This window comes from Tamandua tetradactyla, chromosome 4 (assembly GCF_023851605.1).
Source record: "Tamandua tetradactyla isolate mTamTet1 chromosome 4, mTamTet1.pri, whole genome shotgun sequence".
NCBI lineage: Eukaryota > Metazoa > Chordata > Mammalia > Pilosa > Myrmecophagidae > Tamandua > Tamandua tetradactyla.
In genome coordinates this window covers 168,193,448-168,207,008 of record NC_135330.1, presented here as the reverse complement: position 1 = coordinate 168,207,008, position 13,561 = coordinate 168,193,448, and the positions used below count along the sequence as shown (strand labels likewise).

The window sequence follows — 13,561 nt, the reverse complement described above, 5'->3', positions numbered from 1 at the left end:
TCAGCAGAAACCATGGAAGCTAGAAGACAGTGGGATGATATATTTAAATTACTAAAAGAGAAAAACTGCCAACCAAGACTCCTATATCCAGCAAAATTGTCCTTCAAAAATGAAGGAGAAATTAAAACATTTATAGACAAAAAGTCACTGAGAGAATTTGTGACCAAGAGACCAGCTCTGCAAGAAATACTAAAGGGAGCACTAGAGTCAGATACGAAAAGACAGAAGAGAGAGGTATGGAGTAAAGTGTAGAAAGAAGGAAAATCAGATATGATATATATAATACAAAAGCCAAAATGGTAGAGGAAAATATTATCCAAACAGTAATAACACTAAAAGTTAATGGACTGAATTTCCCAATCAAAAGACATAGAATGGCAGAATGGATTACGACCCAGCAATACCACTGCTAGGTATCTACTCAAAGGACTTAAGGGCAAAGACACAGACGGACATTTGCACACCAGTGTTTATAGCAGCATTATCTACAATTGCAAAGAGATGGAAACAGCCAAAATGTCCATCAACAGACGAGTGGCTAAACAAACTGTGGCGTATACCTACGATGGAATATTATGCAGCTTTAAGACAGACTAAACTTATGAAGCATGTAATAACATGGATAGACCTAGAGAACATTATGCTGAGTGAGTCTAGCCAAAAACTAAAGGACAAATACTGTATGGTCCCACTGATGTGAACCGACATTCGAGAATCAGCTTGGAATATATCATTGGTAACAGAGACCAGCAGGAGTTAGAAACAGGGTAAGATAATGGGTAATTGGAGCTGAAGGGATATAGACTGTGCAACAGGACTAGATACAAAAACTCAAAAATGGACAGCACAATAATACCTAAGTGTAATGTAACTATGTTGGAACACTGAATGAAGCTGCACCTGAAATATAGTTTTTTGTTTGTTTGTTTGTGTGTTTGTATCTTTTGTTTTTGTTTTTTTCTTTTTCCTTTTTATATATATATTTTATTAGTATTATTATTTTAATTCTCTTCTCTATATTAACATTCTATATCTTTTTCTGCTGTTTTGCTAGTTCTTTTCCTAAATCGATGCAAATGTACTAAGAAATGATGATCATACATCTATGTGATGATACTAAGAATTACTGAGTGCATGTGTAGAATGGAATGATTTCTAAATGTTGTGTTAATTTCTTTTCTTTTTTTTGATTAATAAAAAAAAAGATTGAGATGTTGTAATCTGGGAATGCCTAGAGCATATAATGATAGTGAAATGTACAAAGTACAACTTTAAAAATGTTTTTGCATGAGGAACAAAGGAATGTCATTATTGCAGGGTACTGAAAATAGATGGTAATTAATATTTTAAAATGTCACCTTCTGTGTGAGACTAAAGCAAAAAATGTTTATTAGTTACAAAATTAATATTTTGACTAGTGCATTTCCTAATATAACTTATGTAGATAGTTTGATTGAACGCCATAAGTACTTGGAATCTCAGGTGGGACATGAGATTTACTGGTTTGTCCAGAGTGATGCCCCAATGAATCCCAGAGTGATTCAATCAGTGAGTGGAAAAGTATCTGCAAAGCCCCCTTCGGGGAGTGGTGAGAATGGGGAGAAATTCAATTTCCCCAAGTTGAATTCTTGATATTCTCACAAGCAGTGTGGACAACCAAAGCTATAGGCAGAGCCTCCAGTCTTGAGGTTTGTTCATATGAAACTTAACCCCACAAAGGATAGGTCAAGCCTACTTAAAATTTAGGCCTAAGAGTCACCCCCAAGAGAGCCTCTTTTGTTGCTCAGATGTGGCCCCTCTCTCCAGCCAACACAACAAGCAGTCTCACCACTCTACCCCTCTCTACGTGGGACATGACGCCCAGGGGTGTGGACCTTCCTGGCAATGTGGGACAGAGATCTTGGAATGAGCAGAGACTCAGCATCAAGGGATTGAGAAAAACCCTAGAATGAGCTGAGACTTAGCATCAAAGGATTGAGAAAACCTTCTCGACCAAAAGGGGGAAGAGGAAAATGAGACAAAGTGTCAATGGCTGGGAAATTCCAAACAGAGTCGAGAGATTATCCTGGAGGTTATTCTTATGCATCAAGTAGATATCATCTTGTCACTCAAGATGTAATGGAGAGGCTGGAAGGAACTGCCTGAAAATGTAGAGCTGTATTCCAGTAGCCATGTTTCTTGAGGATGATTGAATAATGATGCAGCTGTCACAATGTGACTGTGTGATTGTGAAAACCTTGTGGCTGATGCTCCTTTTATCTACCTTGTCAACAAAGGAGTAGAACATATGGAATAAAAATAAATAATAGGGGGAACAAATGTTAAAGTAAATTTAGTTTAAGTGCTAGTGTTCCCTGAAAGCAAGGGATAAGGGGTATGGTAGGTATAATCTTTTTTTTTCTTTCCTGTGTTTGTTTTATTTCTTTTTCTGAATTAATGCAAATGTTCTAAGAAATGATGAATATGCAACTAAGTGATGATATTGTGAATTACTGATTATGCATGTTGTTTTATTTTGTTTCTTTATTTTTTTAATTAATAAATAAATTTAAAAAAAATTTAGGCCTAAAAAAAAAAAGAACGAATGCAAAAGGTCCTCTATGGGTGCAATGGAGAATAAGATGAGACAAGAACAAGAGAGAAATGCGAATGCCAATCTCCAGCAAGGCCTAGCTCTCTAGGCCTTATTTGTCCCATGTGGCCTCTGGCTGAGCGACCAGCAATTCAGAATAAGAATCTCTGTAAGACTGAAGTTTATATGAACAAAATTCGGGACTACATGTGTCAATGTATCTGTCAATTTCAACACACAGGCAAAGCTCTGTAGTACTTAATTTCAGAAAATTTGTCACAGGCTAAATGAAATTAAGATAAATAATAGATCATACTGTAGACAGGAGGTTCCTATCTCCAATAAACATGATCCCACATACAAAAGTATAATTTGGCAATAAATAAATCATATTTAATAAATAAACCTACTGCAATAATCTCATAAGAAGTCATTACACTGACTAGAGGACAAATGGGAGAAACTGAACTAGGCACCTAAAGAAGCTTAGCTTGGTTGTCACTCTGAATTCTTAAGCAAGTCATGGGACCTGTCTGAGCCTCAACTCCCTCACCTACACAAGAAATGATTGTTCAGGTTGTTTCCAATGTTTCTAAAACCCATTTTTTCTGGCAGGTTATAATACTCAAAAGTACCTTTTCTCCAAAGGCAAGGATTTAAAAAGCTTTTGTAAGTCATACACTTACTACTGTTTTGTCAGAGGAGAGTCTTAAATTCAAAAAACAAATACAGTTAAATTCATCTGCTTTTTAAGAGCTGACAAATGCATAACCAAATATATAAATAATTAAAATTTTAAGACAAGCAAAACGAAATAATTTTTTTTAAGAAAAGAGAAAGTAAAATATTTAATATAACTAGGCAGGCATGCTTAATTTGACCACTTCCCTTTCCACTGGTTTCATTTCTCCTCTTAAATTAAAATACTCCGAATATGTAAATCATTCCATAAAAGACTCCCAGGCATTTTCTGAGCATTTATAGTGATATTTAGGCAAAAGAAGTTATTTCTAGATTTCTACATGACAGAAAGGAAGTGAAAATTAGAGACTTAAAAATAAAGCAAATTGCCGGAGACCTAGACTCGATTCCTGGTGCCTACCCATGCAAAAAAAAAAAAAAAAAAACTAAACTGGGAAAATGTACATGCAACACAGAAGGAAACAACTGAATGACCCAATTTTAAACTATTCAGAAATGTTTAAATAGTAAGAAGTGGATATTCCATGATAACCCTTTGTAGGTGAGGGTTAGACTCTTGTTCGGGACTACTACCAAGTGCCACGTACTATGTCAAGCATTTGGGTCCTCACAACCCTACAGATGGGTATGATTTCTATTTTAAGAGCATAGAAACTAAGTAGGTAAATGGCTCTAACTGGTTAAGTAACTACACAAAGTCACACAGCTAGAATTTTATCCCCTTTCTATTCAACATCAAATTCCACAGATGATGCAGGCTCAAAGCAAACAATTTTCCACTTTTTGAATGTTCTTTTAAATATATGCCATCATTTCAAGGGGAGCTTATGCTAAACATGACTTCATAAACAAATCATTTGTGAAAGGGAAAAACCACATCCAGAGTGAAGTCATAAGTTGAAAAAACCTTATTTCAAAGAGTACTTCCTGAAAGAGACAAAGCAGCTCTTACAGCCAAATGAGTACCAAGCGTTACACTTGAAACAACTTTTTAAAGCAACAAAAAGAAACACAGCATTTCTAAACATATCATTTCCAGAAAGAGTTATTTTAACAGAAGCAAACCAGGGACATCTCTTTTACAGAACTGGGTATACTGAAAATGTTCATCTCTAATACAGCTTTTTTGACGGACAGAAGGTAAGCAGTATTTAACTTCATCAAAGATCAGTCAGAAGTAATAATGCTTTAATTACTAAATTTAAAAAGTGTTGTTTTATTTTGATAATACTTATATTACCAAAATACTATGTTGGTGAAAGACCAAGAAATGTGTCAAGCTATCATCCTCCCACATTATTAATATGGTTTTTCATAAATGTTCTATGTTGTTTTACATTAAGAGTAAATGTAATGTTTTTCAACTTAAGGAATATGTTGTGTAACAAATCAGAAACGTATTTAGGAGTTTTCATCACATGGTTTCAATTACATTGTTTCATAAAATGTATTTAGTGGTTTTCAAGAAAAGAAAAACTACAGATAATCACAGGGCTTAATGCTTTTAAAAAGTTAAACTGAAAGCCAGTTACTTTTCAAAATATCCAAAATTTCAGGGTATGTGTGCAGAGTCCAACATACACTGGGCAAAGCCTTTAAAACATATGCATCACTCATATTTTTTTCAAACTTAAGCAAATGAATGCAAGAACTGGTAACAGGCTATATAAAAGCAGGCTATATAAAAGCAGGCTATATAGAGCTCAATTGGGGGCAGGAAGGGAGATCTACTCAAAACTGGTTTCTGAGGATGGAATTTATGTGACAAAATTACGGGATGAGGATGATAGAGGGAAACCTCATGCTGTATTAAAGAGAAAAAAGGATATAAAATTTCATTTACATTACAAATACCACTACTTAAAAATTTATGGAAAAAAAATTATGGAGAGTTGAAAGTAAGTCAATCCTGCAAAATTCTCCTTTGTATGATAATGGAGATTTAATTTATTTCTGCAGCATTTTTCTCATTTGATAGAAATTCATACCCTAGTCATAAGTATTTGGAAATTCTAATTAGTTTAGGGAGGGTTGCTTTTTGTTTTCTTTAATTTACATAGCAATATTTTAATCATTTGAAGAGAATTGCACTATGGTGAAATGAAGCTTCTGTGCAGGATACTCAATGAACTGGGGTGAAGTTTAGGAAGAAATTGGCTTCTCTGGCAAATATGGACTTGATTTTGAAGTAGTCTTACCCCAACCAATATTCAAGCTATTATGTTTCTGGAATTGAGCCCTAAAACAGCTCTACTTCAAAATTCTGATATACAGAGAGGTGAACACTTGAAGCCAGACACATAGCTTATAGTATGCAAAAAATATTTTCTAATGAGTGTGATTTTCATAGATGCTAAGAAAATTAAGTAGGGAAATGGCCTTCACAACAGTCATTTAAGTTTATTCTATAGATGATAAAAAGCATAGCCACAAGTGTTCCTGGCAACAGGCTTCCAAGCCTGTTCATGTGGATAAATGAAAACTTATCTCAGAAAATAAGAGGGTAAGAATTAAAGTTGAAAGGTTTTTAAATTTAGAGAATTCTATTCCAAAATCTTATTTAACCTAAATATTTGGCAAACTAGCTTCAGGCAGGAAGGAATGAAGGGAAGGAGGGAGAGAGAAAAAAATTTATATCTTGTATTTGTCTACAGCAATTGCTCAAAATAATTCTTGATTATCAACAGTCTATGATGAGAGTGATCACAGACTGCTAAATACCACCCCCATCATTGCTAGTAAAGGAGAGATTCAGAGCTGAATTAGTGACATTCCATTATGTAGAGTGACACTTTTGAAGGAAACTTTTTATACACCTCCATATTTCAAAGGGATGCCACAATGTTCCATCTCTTTGTATTGAGTCTATTTTAAAAACCTGTTGTTGGTATTGCATCACGGGTGACAGAATTTTCACACTAAGGAGTCGATGGTGTTTACAATTACAACTAAACTCTTTTCTATTAAAAATAGACATTTTTGTTATGGGAATTTATTAGTTTCTGCAAACATATCAAATTATCAAGAAATGTTAATATCTAACTATCTTTGAGATCTCTTTTTAAAATAACCTGACAAATAATACATAGGCTTCTGTATCTAGGTAGAATGAAGATATAAAAAATTGTTATACTAGCAATATATTGTTTTAAAATTCCTTAGAAACTTGTTGCTTTCTGTGTGCCATTACAGTGAATGAAATCAGCTTCTAAGACACTGGCAAACACAATCTGTAAGATAGCATTAGGCATGCCCAACCGTACTTGATAAAATAGCTTATCCTTTGTTTCAACAGTCAAGTTGACCTGCAGACCATGACACAAGACACCTGTTTCTAGACCTGTGATATTTTAAAATAAGGCATTTTTAAAAGAACAAAAAGTAATAATGTCAAGAAGGGTTTGCCACTTAAAAAAAAAAAAAAAAGACAATGGCCAACTACACAAGTCTTCATTGGCAAACCAGAGAATAGCTACTGGAGGCCACCTCACTGAAGGTTCCTTCCTTCACTCGTTCATTAAGTCAGCAAACACTTATTGAGTATTACTGGGGATAAAACAGTGAAAAAAGAAAAGTTTTTGCCCTCAACTGAAAATTATCGTTAACTGTTCAATGATTCATCAGGTTTACAGTCCCTTTACCAGTTTTCTAAAACACACTTTGTATATTAAAATTTTAATGAGTGAAAATTTATTTTTTGAAATTACTAATCTAATTACAAAATATTTAAACAGAATGAAGATTAATTCTTTAATAAATATTTAGACACATATATTGGCTCTTCACCATAAAATGCTCTCAAAATTAAAATAAATTGACATGCCAAACTGAACGTGAGAATGTTAAGCATTTATTTTTCAAAAAAGCGTTTCATTCCTCTTATTTTTCTTAACTATCTTCTCAGTTTCTAAGTATCATGCCTCCCAAGAAAATACAAGATGACTACCACTAGCAATCAAGATCAACCAGCTCCTTCTGACAACTCACATCCAGAGGAATACAAAATTGCTGCCCTTGTCTTCTATAGCTGTATCTTCATAATTGGATTGCTTGTTAATGTCACTGCATTATGGGTTTTCAGCTGTACCACCAAGAAGAGAACCACTGTAACTGTCTATATGATGAATGTGGCATTACTGGACTTAATATTTATAATGAGCTTACCCTTTCGAATGTTTTATTATGCAAAGGGTGAATGGCCATTTGGTGAGCACTTTTGCCAGATTCTTGGGGCTCTCACAGTGTTTTATCCAAGCATTGCTCTATGGCTTCTTGCTTTTATTAGTGCTGACAGATACATGGCCATTGTGCAGCCAAAATATGCCAAAGAACTTAAAAACACATGCAAAGCCGTGCTGGCGTGTGTGGGAGTCTGGGTAATGACTCTGACAACAACTGCCCCACTGCTGTTTCTACATGAAGACCCGGATAAAGCCTCCAACCCTGCCACCTGCCTAAAGATTTCTGACATTATCCACTTAAAAGCTATAAACGTGCTCAACTTCACTCGACTGATTTTTTTTTTCCTGATTCCTCTGTTTATCATGATTGGGTGCTACTTGGTCATTATTCATAGCCTCCTTCATGGAAGGACATCTAAGCTGAAACCAAAAGTCAAGGAGAAGTCTATAAGAATCATCATCACTCTCGTGGTGCAAGTGCTCATATGCTTTATGCCTTTTCACATCTGTTTTGCTTTCCTAATGCTGGGAGGGGAAGCAAATAGTTACAGTCCCTGGGGAGCCTTTACCACCTTTCTCATGAACCTCAGCACATGTCTGGATGTTATTCTCTACTATATTGTTTCAAAACAATTTCAAGCTCGAGTTATTAGTGTCATGTTATACCGCAATTACCTTCGGAGTGTGCGCAGAAAAAGTTTCCGATCGGCTAGTTTACGGTCACTAAGCAACATAAACAGTGAAATGTTATGAATGACAGAAAGGCAGTTCCTTCCCCAATTTTTTTAAATTCACTTTACAACTACACTAGGGTCAGGTTGAAGGGTATTCTGCATGATATTAAGTTCCTTCTCGCCTCAAAAAAATAAAATAATAAAATAAAAACTACTCCTTTGGGATCTTATTATTGTGGCAACATAATTAAATGTTCTTAGGTATTCCAATAAATTCATTATTTTTATTTTTAAAACTTTTATAAAACATATTCAAGAATTGCTGGGAGGCAAATATCCTATTGGTATTTCATATTTAGGCCTTACCTAAATAATAAATGACTTGACTTTTTGGATTTAATTCTATGGTACAAGTCAGTCATCTATGTCAATCAAAAAGGTAGGAAAAAAAGTCCAGCTACTGTTCAAAACAATTTGATTGAATTATTTTTTCCATCTAGATGTAGCTCCCTTAGGCCTATTTTACCCTTAGGATTAAAGGGCTAAATGCAATATTCTTACACAAGCACCATATTCTACTCAAAACCACTATCCATTACTACAGAGAAAAATTAAAGGCCAAAACCATTGGCTCTCCTCACTCTTAAATTTCTTTTCGAAAAAGACTATAGTCACTCAACACTTAACGAGATCTTACTTTGCATGACTCTACTTAAAACAAATGGTAGAAACCTGACCTGCAATTCTATTTCTGCCATTCCTATGGACATGAGGTTTCTGCTACATGTGAATTACGTTTCTCCAACACAAATGGTCCACTGTTTTTATGTGATTAAACATCACATTACAAAAGAGATCAATTGATTTTATATACTATAAAGAGCACTGGGCAAGAACGTTAATTTTAATTTTAGTCTTGCCACTTAATTTCCCCTAAAGTAACAAACCAAGTAATCCTTCCATTTAAAAAGAAAAGCAATTGAACTGTGATCTGTAAAGTCCCTAATTTTCTAAATATTACAGAAATGCAAAAATGATTCAACCATAACTTCCTTTCTGTTAAATCGCCTTTATCAGTCTTAACATGATCAACTCCTAACGAGACTTGGAACCAAATATATGTATTGGCTATAAGTGGATTTATATAATTAACAAGAACATTCATCTTCCTTTACCAAAAATAAAAGCATAATACAAAGGAGATTAATCATAAAATAGAATTTTAGCACTAGAAGTTTGTTTAAATTTAAATCTGTTTTAAATCTAAAGAAACTGAAGTCCAAAGAAGTTATATGACTTGCTCAGTTACAGAACCAGGACTAGAAACTTTGTTCAGTTGTCTTTTCATGTCAATCAATAATTTTTCAAAATAAAAAGCAAGCAGTCTAAAAAGAATGTAAACATTCTGATAACTAAGAATTTAGGAGAGTCAAGGGGATACTAAGATGCAATTTTCCCTCAAAGAGGAAAATACTAGGAAATTTTGTGGTTGAATAGTTGAATGAATAAGATACTTCATACAAATATCTTTAACACTTCTAAAACAAAGGAAATAACTCTTTCATTTGATATGTAGGCTTATGGTACATATACACACAATCACAGCCTGTAGTGTGTAGTTCTCAACTACACAGGTTAATCTACTCTTACATAATTTGTTAAATAGAAAATTCTCTGCAATGGCTTTTCCTAATAAGAGTTTAATCTGAGAGCACAAAGTCACAGTGAAAACATACATCATGGCTCTCACAAGTAAACTGTAGATAATTTAAAACAGCTAACTTAAAAATAATTTTATTCATTGGAATCAGATATATTTAAACACAATATGTAAAAACTCAAAATTCCTCTTTGTTGTTGAAGGGGTTGATTTTGGAAAATGATATAATACCCACATATAAATACTAACAAAAAATAATAGGCAATAAAGACAATGTATGATAGGCAAGGGACCAGAAGTACCTAAACTTTAAAAATCTAATGGCCGTATTTTCTGAATTTCAAATATAAGTCATGAGTATCTATTAAATGTCAGGTATTTCTATGCAAAGCACTAGAAAAAGAATTGAATGGACCTATGATTCACAGATCTTACAGTCTAATTGTAGCATCACTGTAATCAGTGTTATCCCTTAGACATAAATGAGTGTAACGTAATAGGTACATAAAGTAAAATGTGGTTCTCCCTCAAAGAGCTAATAATGTGGCATAGAAAGCACAGATAATGACAATGCAACATAATAAATGCTAATAGGGATGTTCATAAATATGTTGGAATACACAAAAAAAGGACACTTAATTCTGCCAAGGGCACAAGGGAGCAGAAAGAAAAACAAGGAAACATGAAAATACAAAAACAGCACGTTAAGAAAGCTAAGTGACACACAGTAGTGGTTTGCAAGACTTGACTTAAGTCAGGGTATGAGGGATTTGAAGGAAAAGAAGAAAACCAATGTATTTGGGGCACTACTGCTCGGTTCTTTGCATAAATGAGCTTATTTAATCCTCTAGCCTGTCCCATGAAGTATAAAGCACCCCCCAACTTACAAAGGAAACACATCTAAAAACTGAGCTTAGGTAATGGAACGTAAGACACAACTTGCTCAAGATTATATATAACTAGTAAGTGGGAGAACTGGAATCTCAAATCTGTCCTGATGGCAAAGCCCATGCTATTTCCACAACTTCAGACTGCCTAAATGGCATCTCAGAGGAGTCTGACCTTTATTGTGAAGAAAATAAGGACTCAATGGTTTATAAAAGGAAAATGACCCTTTTTTCACAATCTTTATCATATATTTTTTTTATTTGAACAAATACATACATACACACAAAATACCTACTGTCAGAATCATCTTAGTTTCATTTGATTTACAAAAACGGGACACAAAAATAACTTAAGTTACTAATACTGTAAAAAGCAAAACTGATTAAACAGTTGTCAGGGTCAGTATCTTACAGTGTTACAGGTCATTCATCTGTTGTGAAAGAACATCTCAATCTACCAAGAGTGATGAGTACTATGCTAAATCTACTGGTAAACTGACACCTGATCAGTTTCTGTAATTATAACTACCAAATATAATTCTTAAAAGAAGTATGATGTAGAGCTACCTTTTAAAACTGGAGCATCATTTGACAATGGTGAAAAGCTTTCTTCTTTCTTAACCAAGGAGAGGAGTTATCTTAACTCTAAAACTACTAAATTTTCCAGGATATTACAATGACTTACGGTATTATTTAAAACAACTTTTCTTCCTGTTTAAACACTTGCAATAGTCTTTCAAAAATTCAGTTTGGTTAAAAACTGACCTGTTTTTACAATAAATTTTAGGTAACTTCTGACAGCACTGCATTGTATGCTTTGAAATTGACAGGGAAACTAGTTAGAGAATTACTGAAAAATCTAGGCAAGGAAAGACTAGATTAGTTTGGACTAGGATAATGGCACTTTGCAGTAGAAAGGATGAGACAGGCAAATGAGTTATTTAGGATTTAGAATTAATAAGACTTAGTGCCCTACTCTATTGATGAGAAAATGTGCTTGGATGACAAATAGATAGAAATGCCATTAACTAAAATAAGGATCACAGGAGGAGGAGGAGGACATAGTAAAGAAAGAAGACAAGAGAAGACAGAAGCTTTTGAAAATAATGAATTTTCTTTGCTTTCAGAGGTTATTAGAAAAAATGACTCTAGAAAGATATGAAAAACAGTATGGACTGGAAATTAGGAAACAAACAAAAGAAGTCATGATGTGGACAAGATAATCCAAACAAACTACTTGGAGCAAGGTTGAGAAAAGAGCCACAGATAATCAGATTGAAAAGGACAAAGAGAATAGTAGGATGATGGGACTGAAGGAAGCCGGCTGTTTCATGAAATAATAGAAGATCAAAAGTACTTAATGGGCTACCACAGAGTCAAATAATGACTGAAAATAAGCCACTCACTTCAGAAATTAGTTGGTTACCGGTGACCTTTACAAGAGAAGTTTCGATAGTGGTGAGTTGTAAAAAAATTACACTTAGGAAGTGAAGCATGGTAGAAAGAACAGATAAATTTGGCATTGATGGCAAAGAAAAAGATATCAAAATATGTGAAGAACACTGCTAATTGAAGGCACTTTCATTTAAAAAGAAAGTAGTTTGCTCCCTTCTCTTCAGTTTTTAAGTTTTGCTACCAATCATAAAAGATACACTCACACAATTCAAAGTTTATTTATTGAAGTAAAAAAGTAGGCCCCAGGGCAGGCCACAGTGGATCAGTGTCAGAGTTCTTGCCTGCCATGCTGGAGACCCGGGTTCATTTCCGGGTGCCTGCCCATGCAAAAAAAAAAGTATGCTCCAAGAAGTCATTTTTAAGAAAACTTCAAGGTTCCAAAAAGTCATACTGTAATATTTAGTTACTTGGAAAGGGAGAGAAATATACTCATTGATGTGGTGGCTGAATTAACACTCATATTGACTTTCAAAGAGGACACTAGAACTTTTGAATTTACGTAAGTTTACAACTTGTACTGCAAACTGAGATTTAAATTTCTCCCTTAAAAAATAAGTAAAAATAATAATAATAAATTCCCACCAACTTTAAAATTAAATCAATCTTCTTTTTATATACCAGTTAACAGGATTCCAAAAAGAAATAAATGAATTTTGAGGTTCTACTGTCATTCAACTCTAAATACAGTTTAAACAAAAAAGTCATCAGCCAAACAATGTAAATAAAAATTGAAAGTAATATTACTATTTATCTCCAAAATTTATTCTAACATAAACACACGACACATACATACCTTTTCATAACTCAAGTAGATCTTACAAAGAACCAAAAATAATCAGCCTGGATGAGAAATGTTTTGGGAAAAACTAACACTGCTTCTTTTCTGACTCAACATGGAATCATTTCAGATGACTAAACTATTTTCCACAATAGCAAAATAATCAACTTAAAATTTCTCAGTCTAATTACAATTACAACCTGTGGAACTCAACAAAAACTGCATGATAATTTTGACACAGAACTCTATCAGACTCCATTCAAGTACTATTCAGAATTATACATTATGAAAAAAGTTAAAGGTCAACACTCATGCCAATTTTAATACAACAAATCCCATTAAGGATAGCCAGGCTGCAAATATTAACAACATAAGTATGAAAGCTATTAGAAAAGTAATTACATTTTAAATATAGGGGACCAAAGAACATTTAAATCAAAATGGATACAATAGCCCAAAAGTTCTCAAAAACTATCTTTAAAATGCAAATAAGGCTGAAGTTAGAAAACACAAAATTTTATATACCCAGTGTCTATAATTCATACTATCATATCTCCCAATTATAGTCTTAAAAACTTAATTCAGAATTGTTTTAAAGTAATTTACATGTGCAAACAACTTTGCTCCCAGAAATGAGTTATGTTATATACTA

At 33.7% G+C, this 13,561-nt stretch overlaps 2 protein-coding genes across 2 annotated transcripts in view; one reads left to right on the top strand and one right to left on the bottom strand.

Moving 5' to 3' along the window:
* UBAC2 (UBA domain containing 2) overlaps positions 1–13,561 on the bottom strand; it is a 239,940-nt gene that overhangs the window by 184,060 nt on the left and 42,319 nt on the right. The gene's annotated exons all lie outside the window — the stretch shown is intronic.
* Positions 4,198–8,411, top strand: GPR18 (G protein-coupled receptor 18). Its single transcript, XM_077158583.1, has 2 exons — positions 4,198–4,414; positions 7,179–8,411. Exon 2 carries the CDS (start codon positions 7,213–7,215, stop codon positions 8,206–8,208), a length of 996 nt encoding a protein of 331 aa, XP_077014698.1. The 5' UTR covers positions 4,198–4,414; positions 7,179–7,212; the 3' UTR covers positions 8,209–8,411.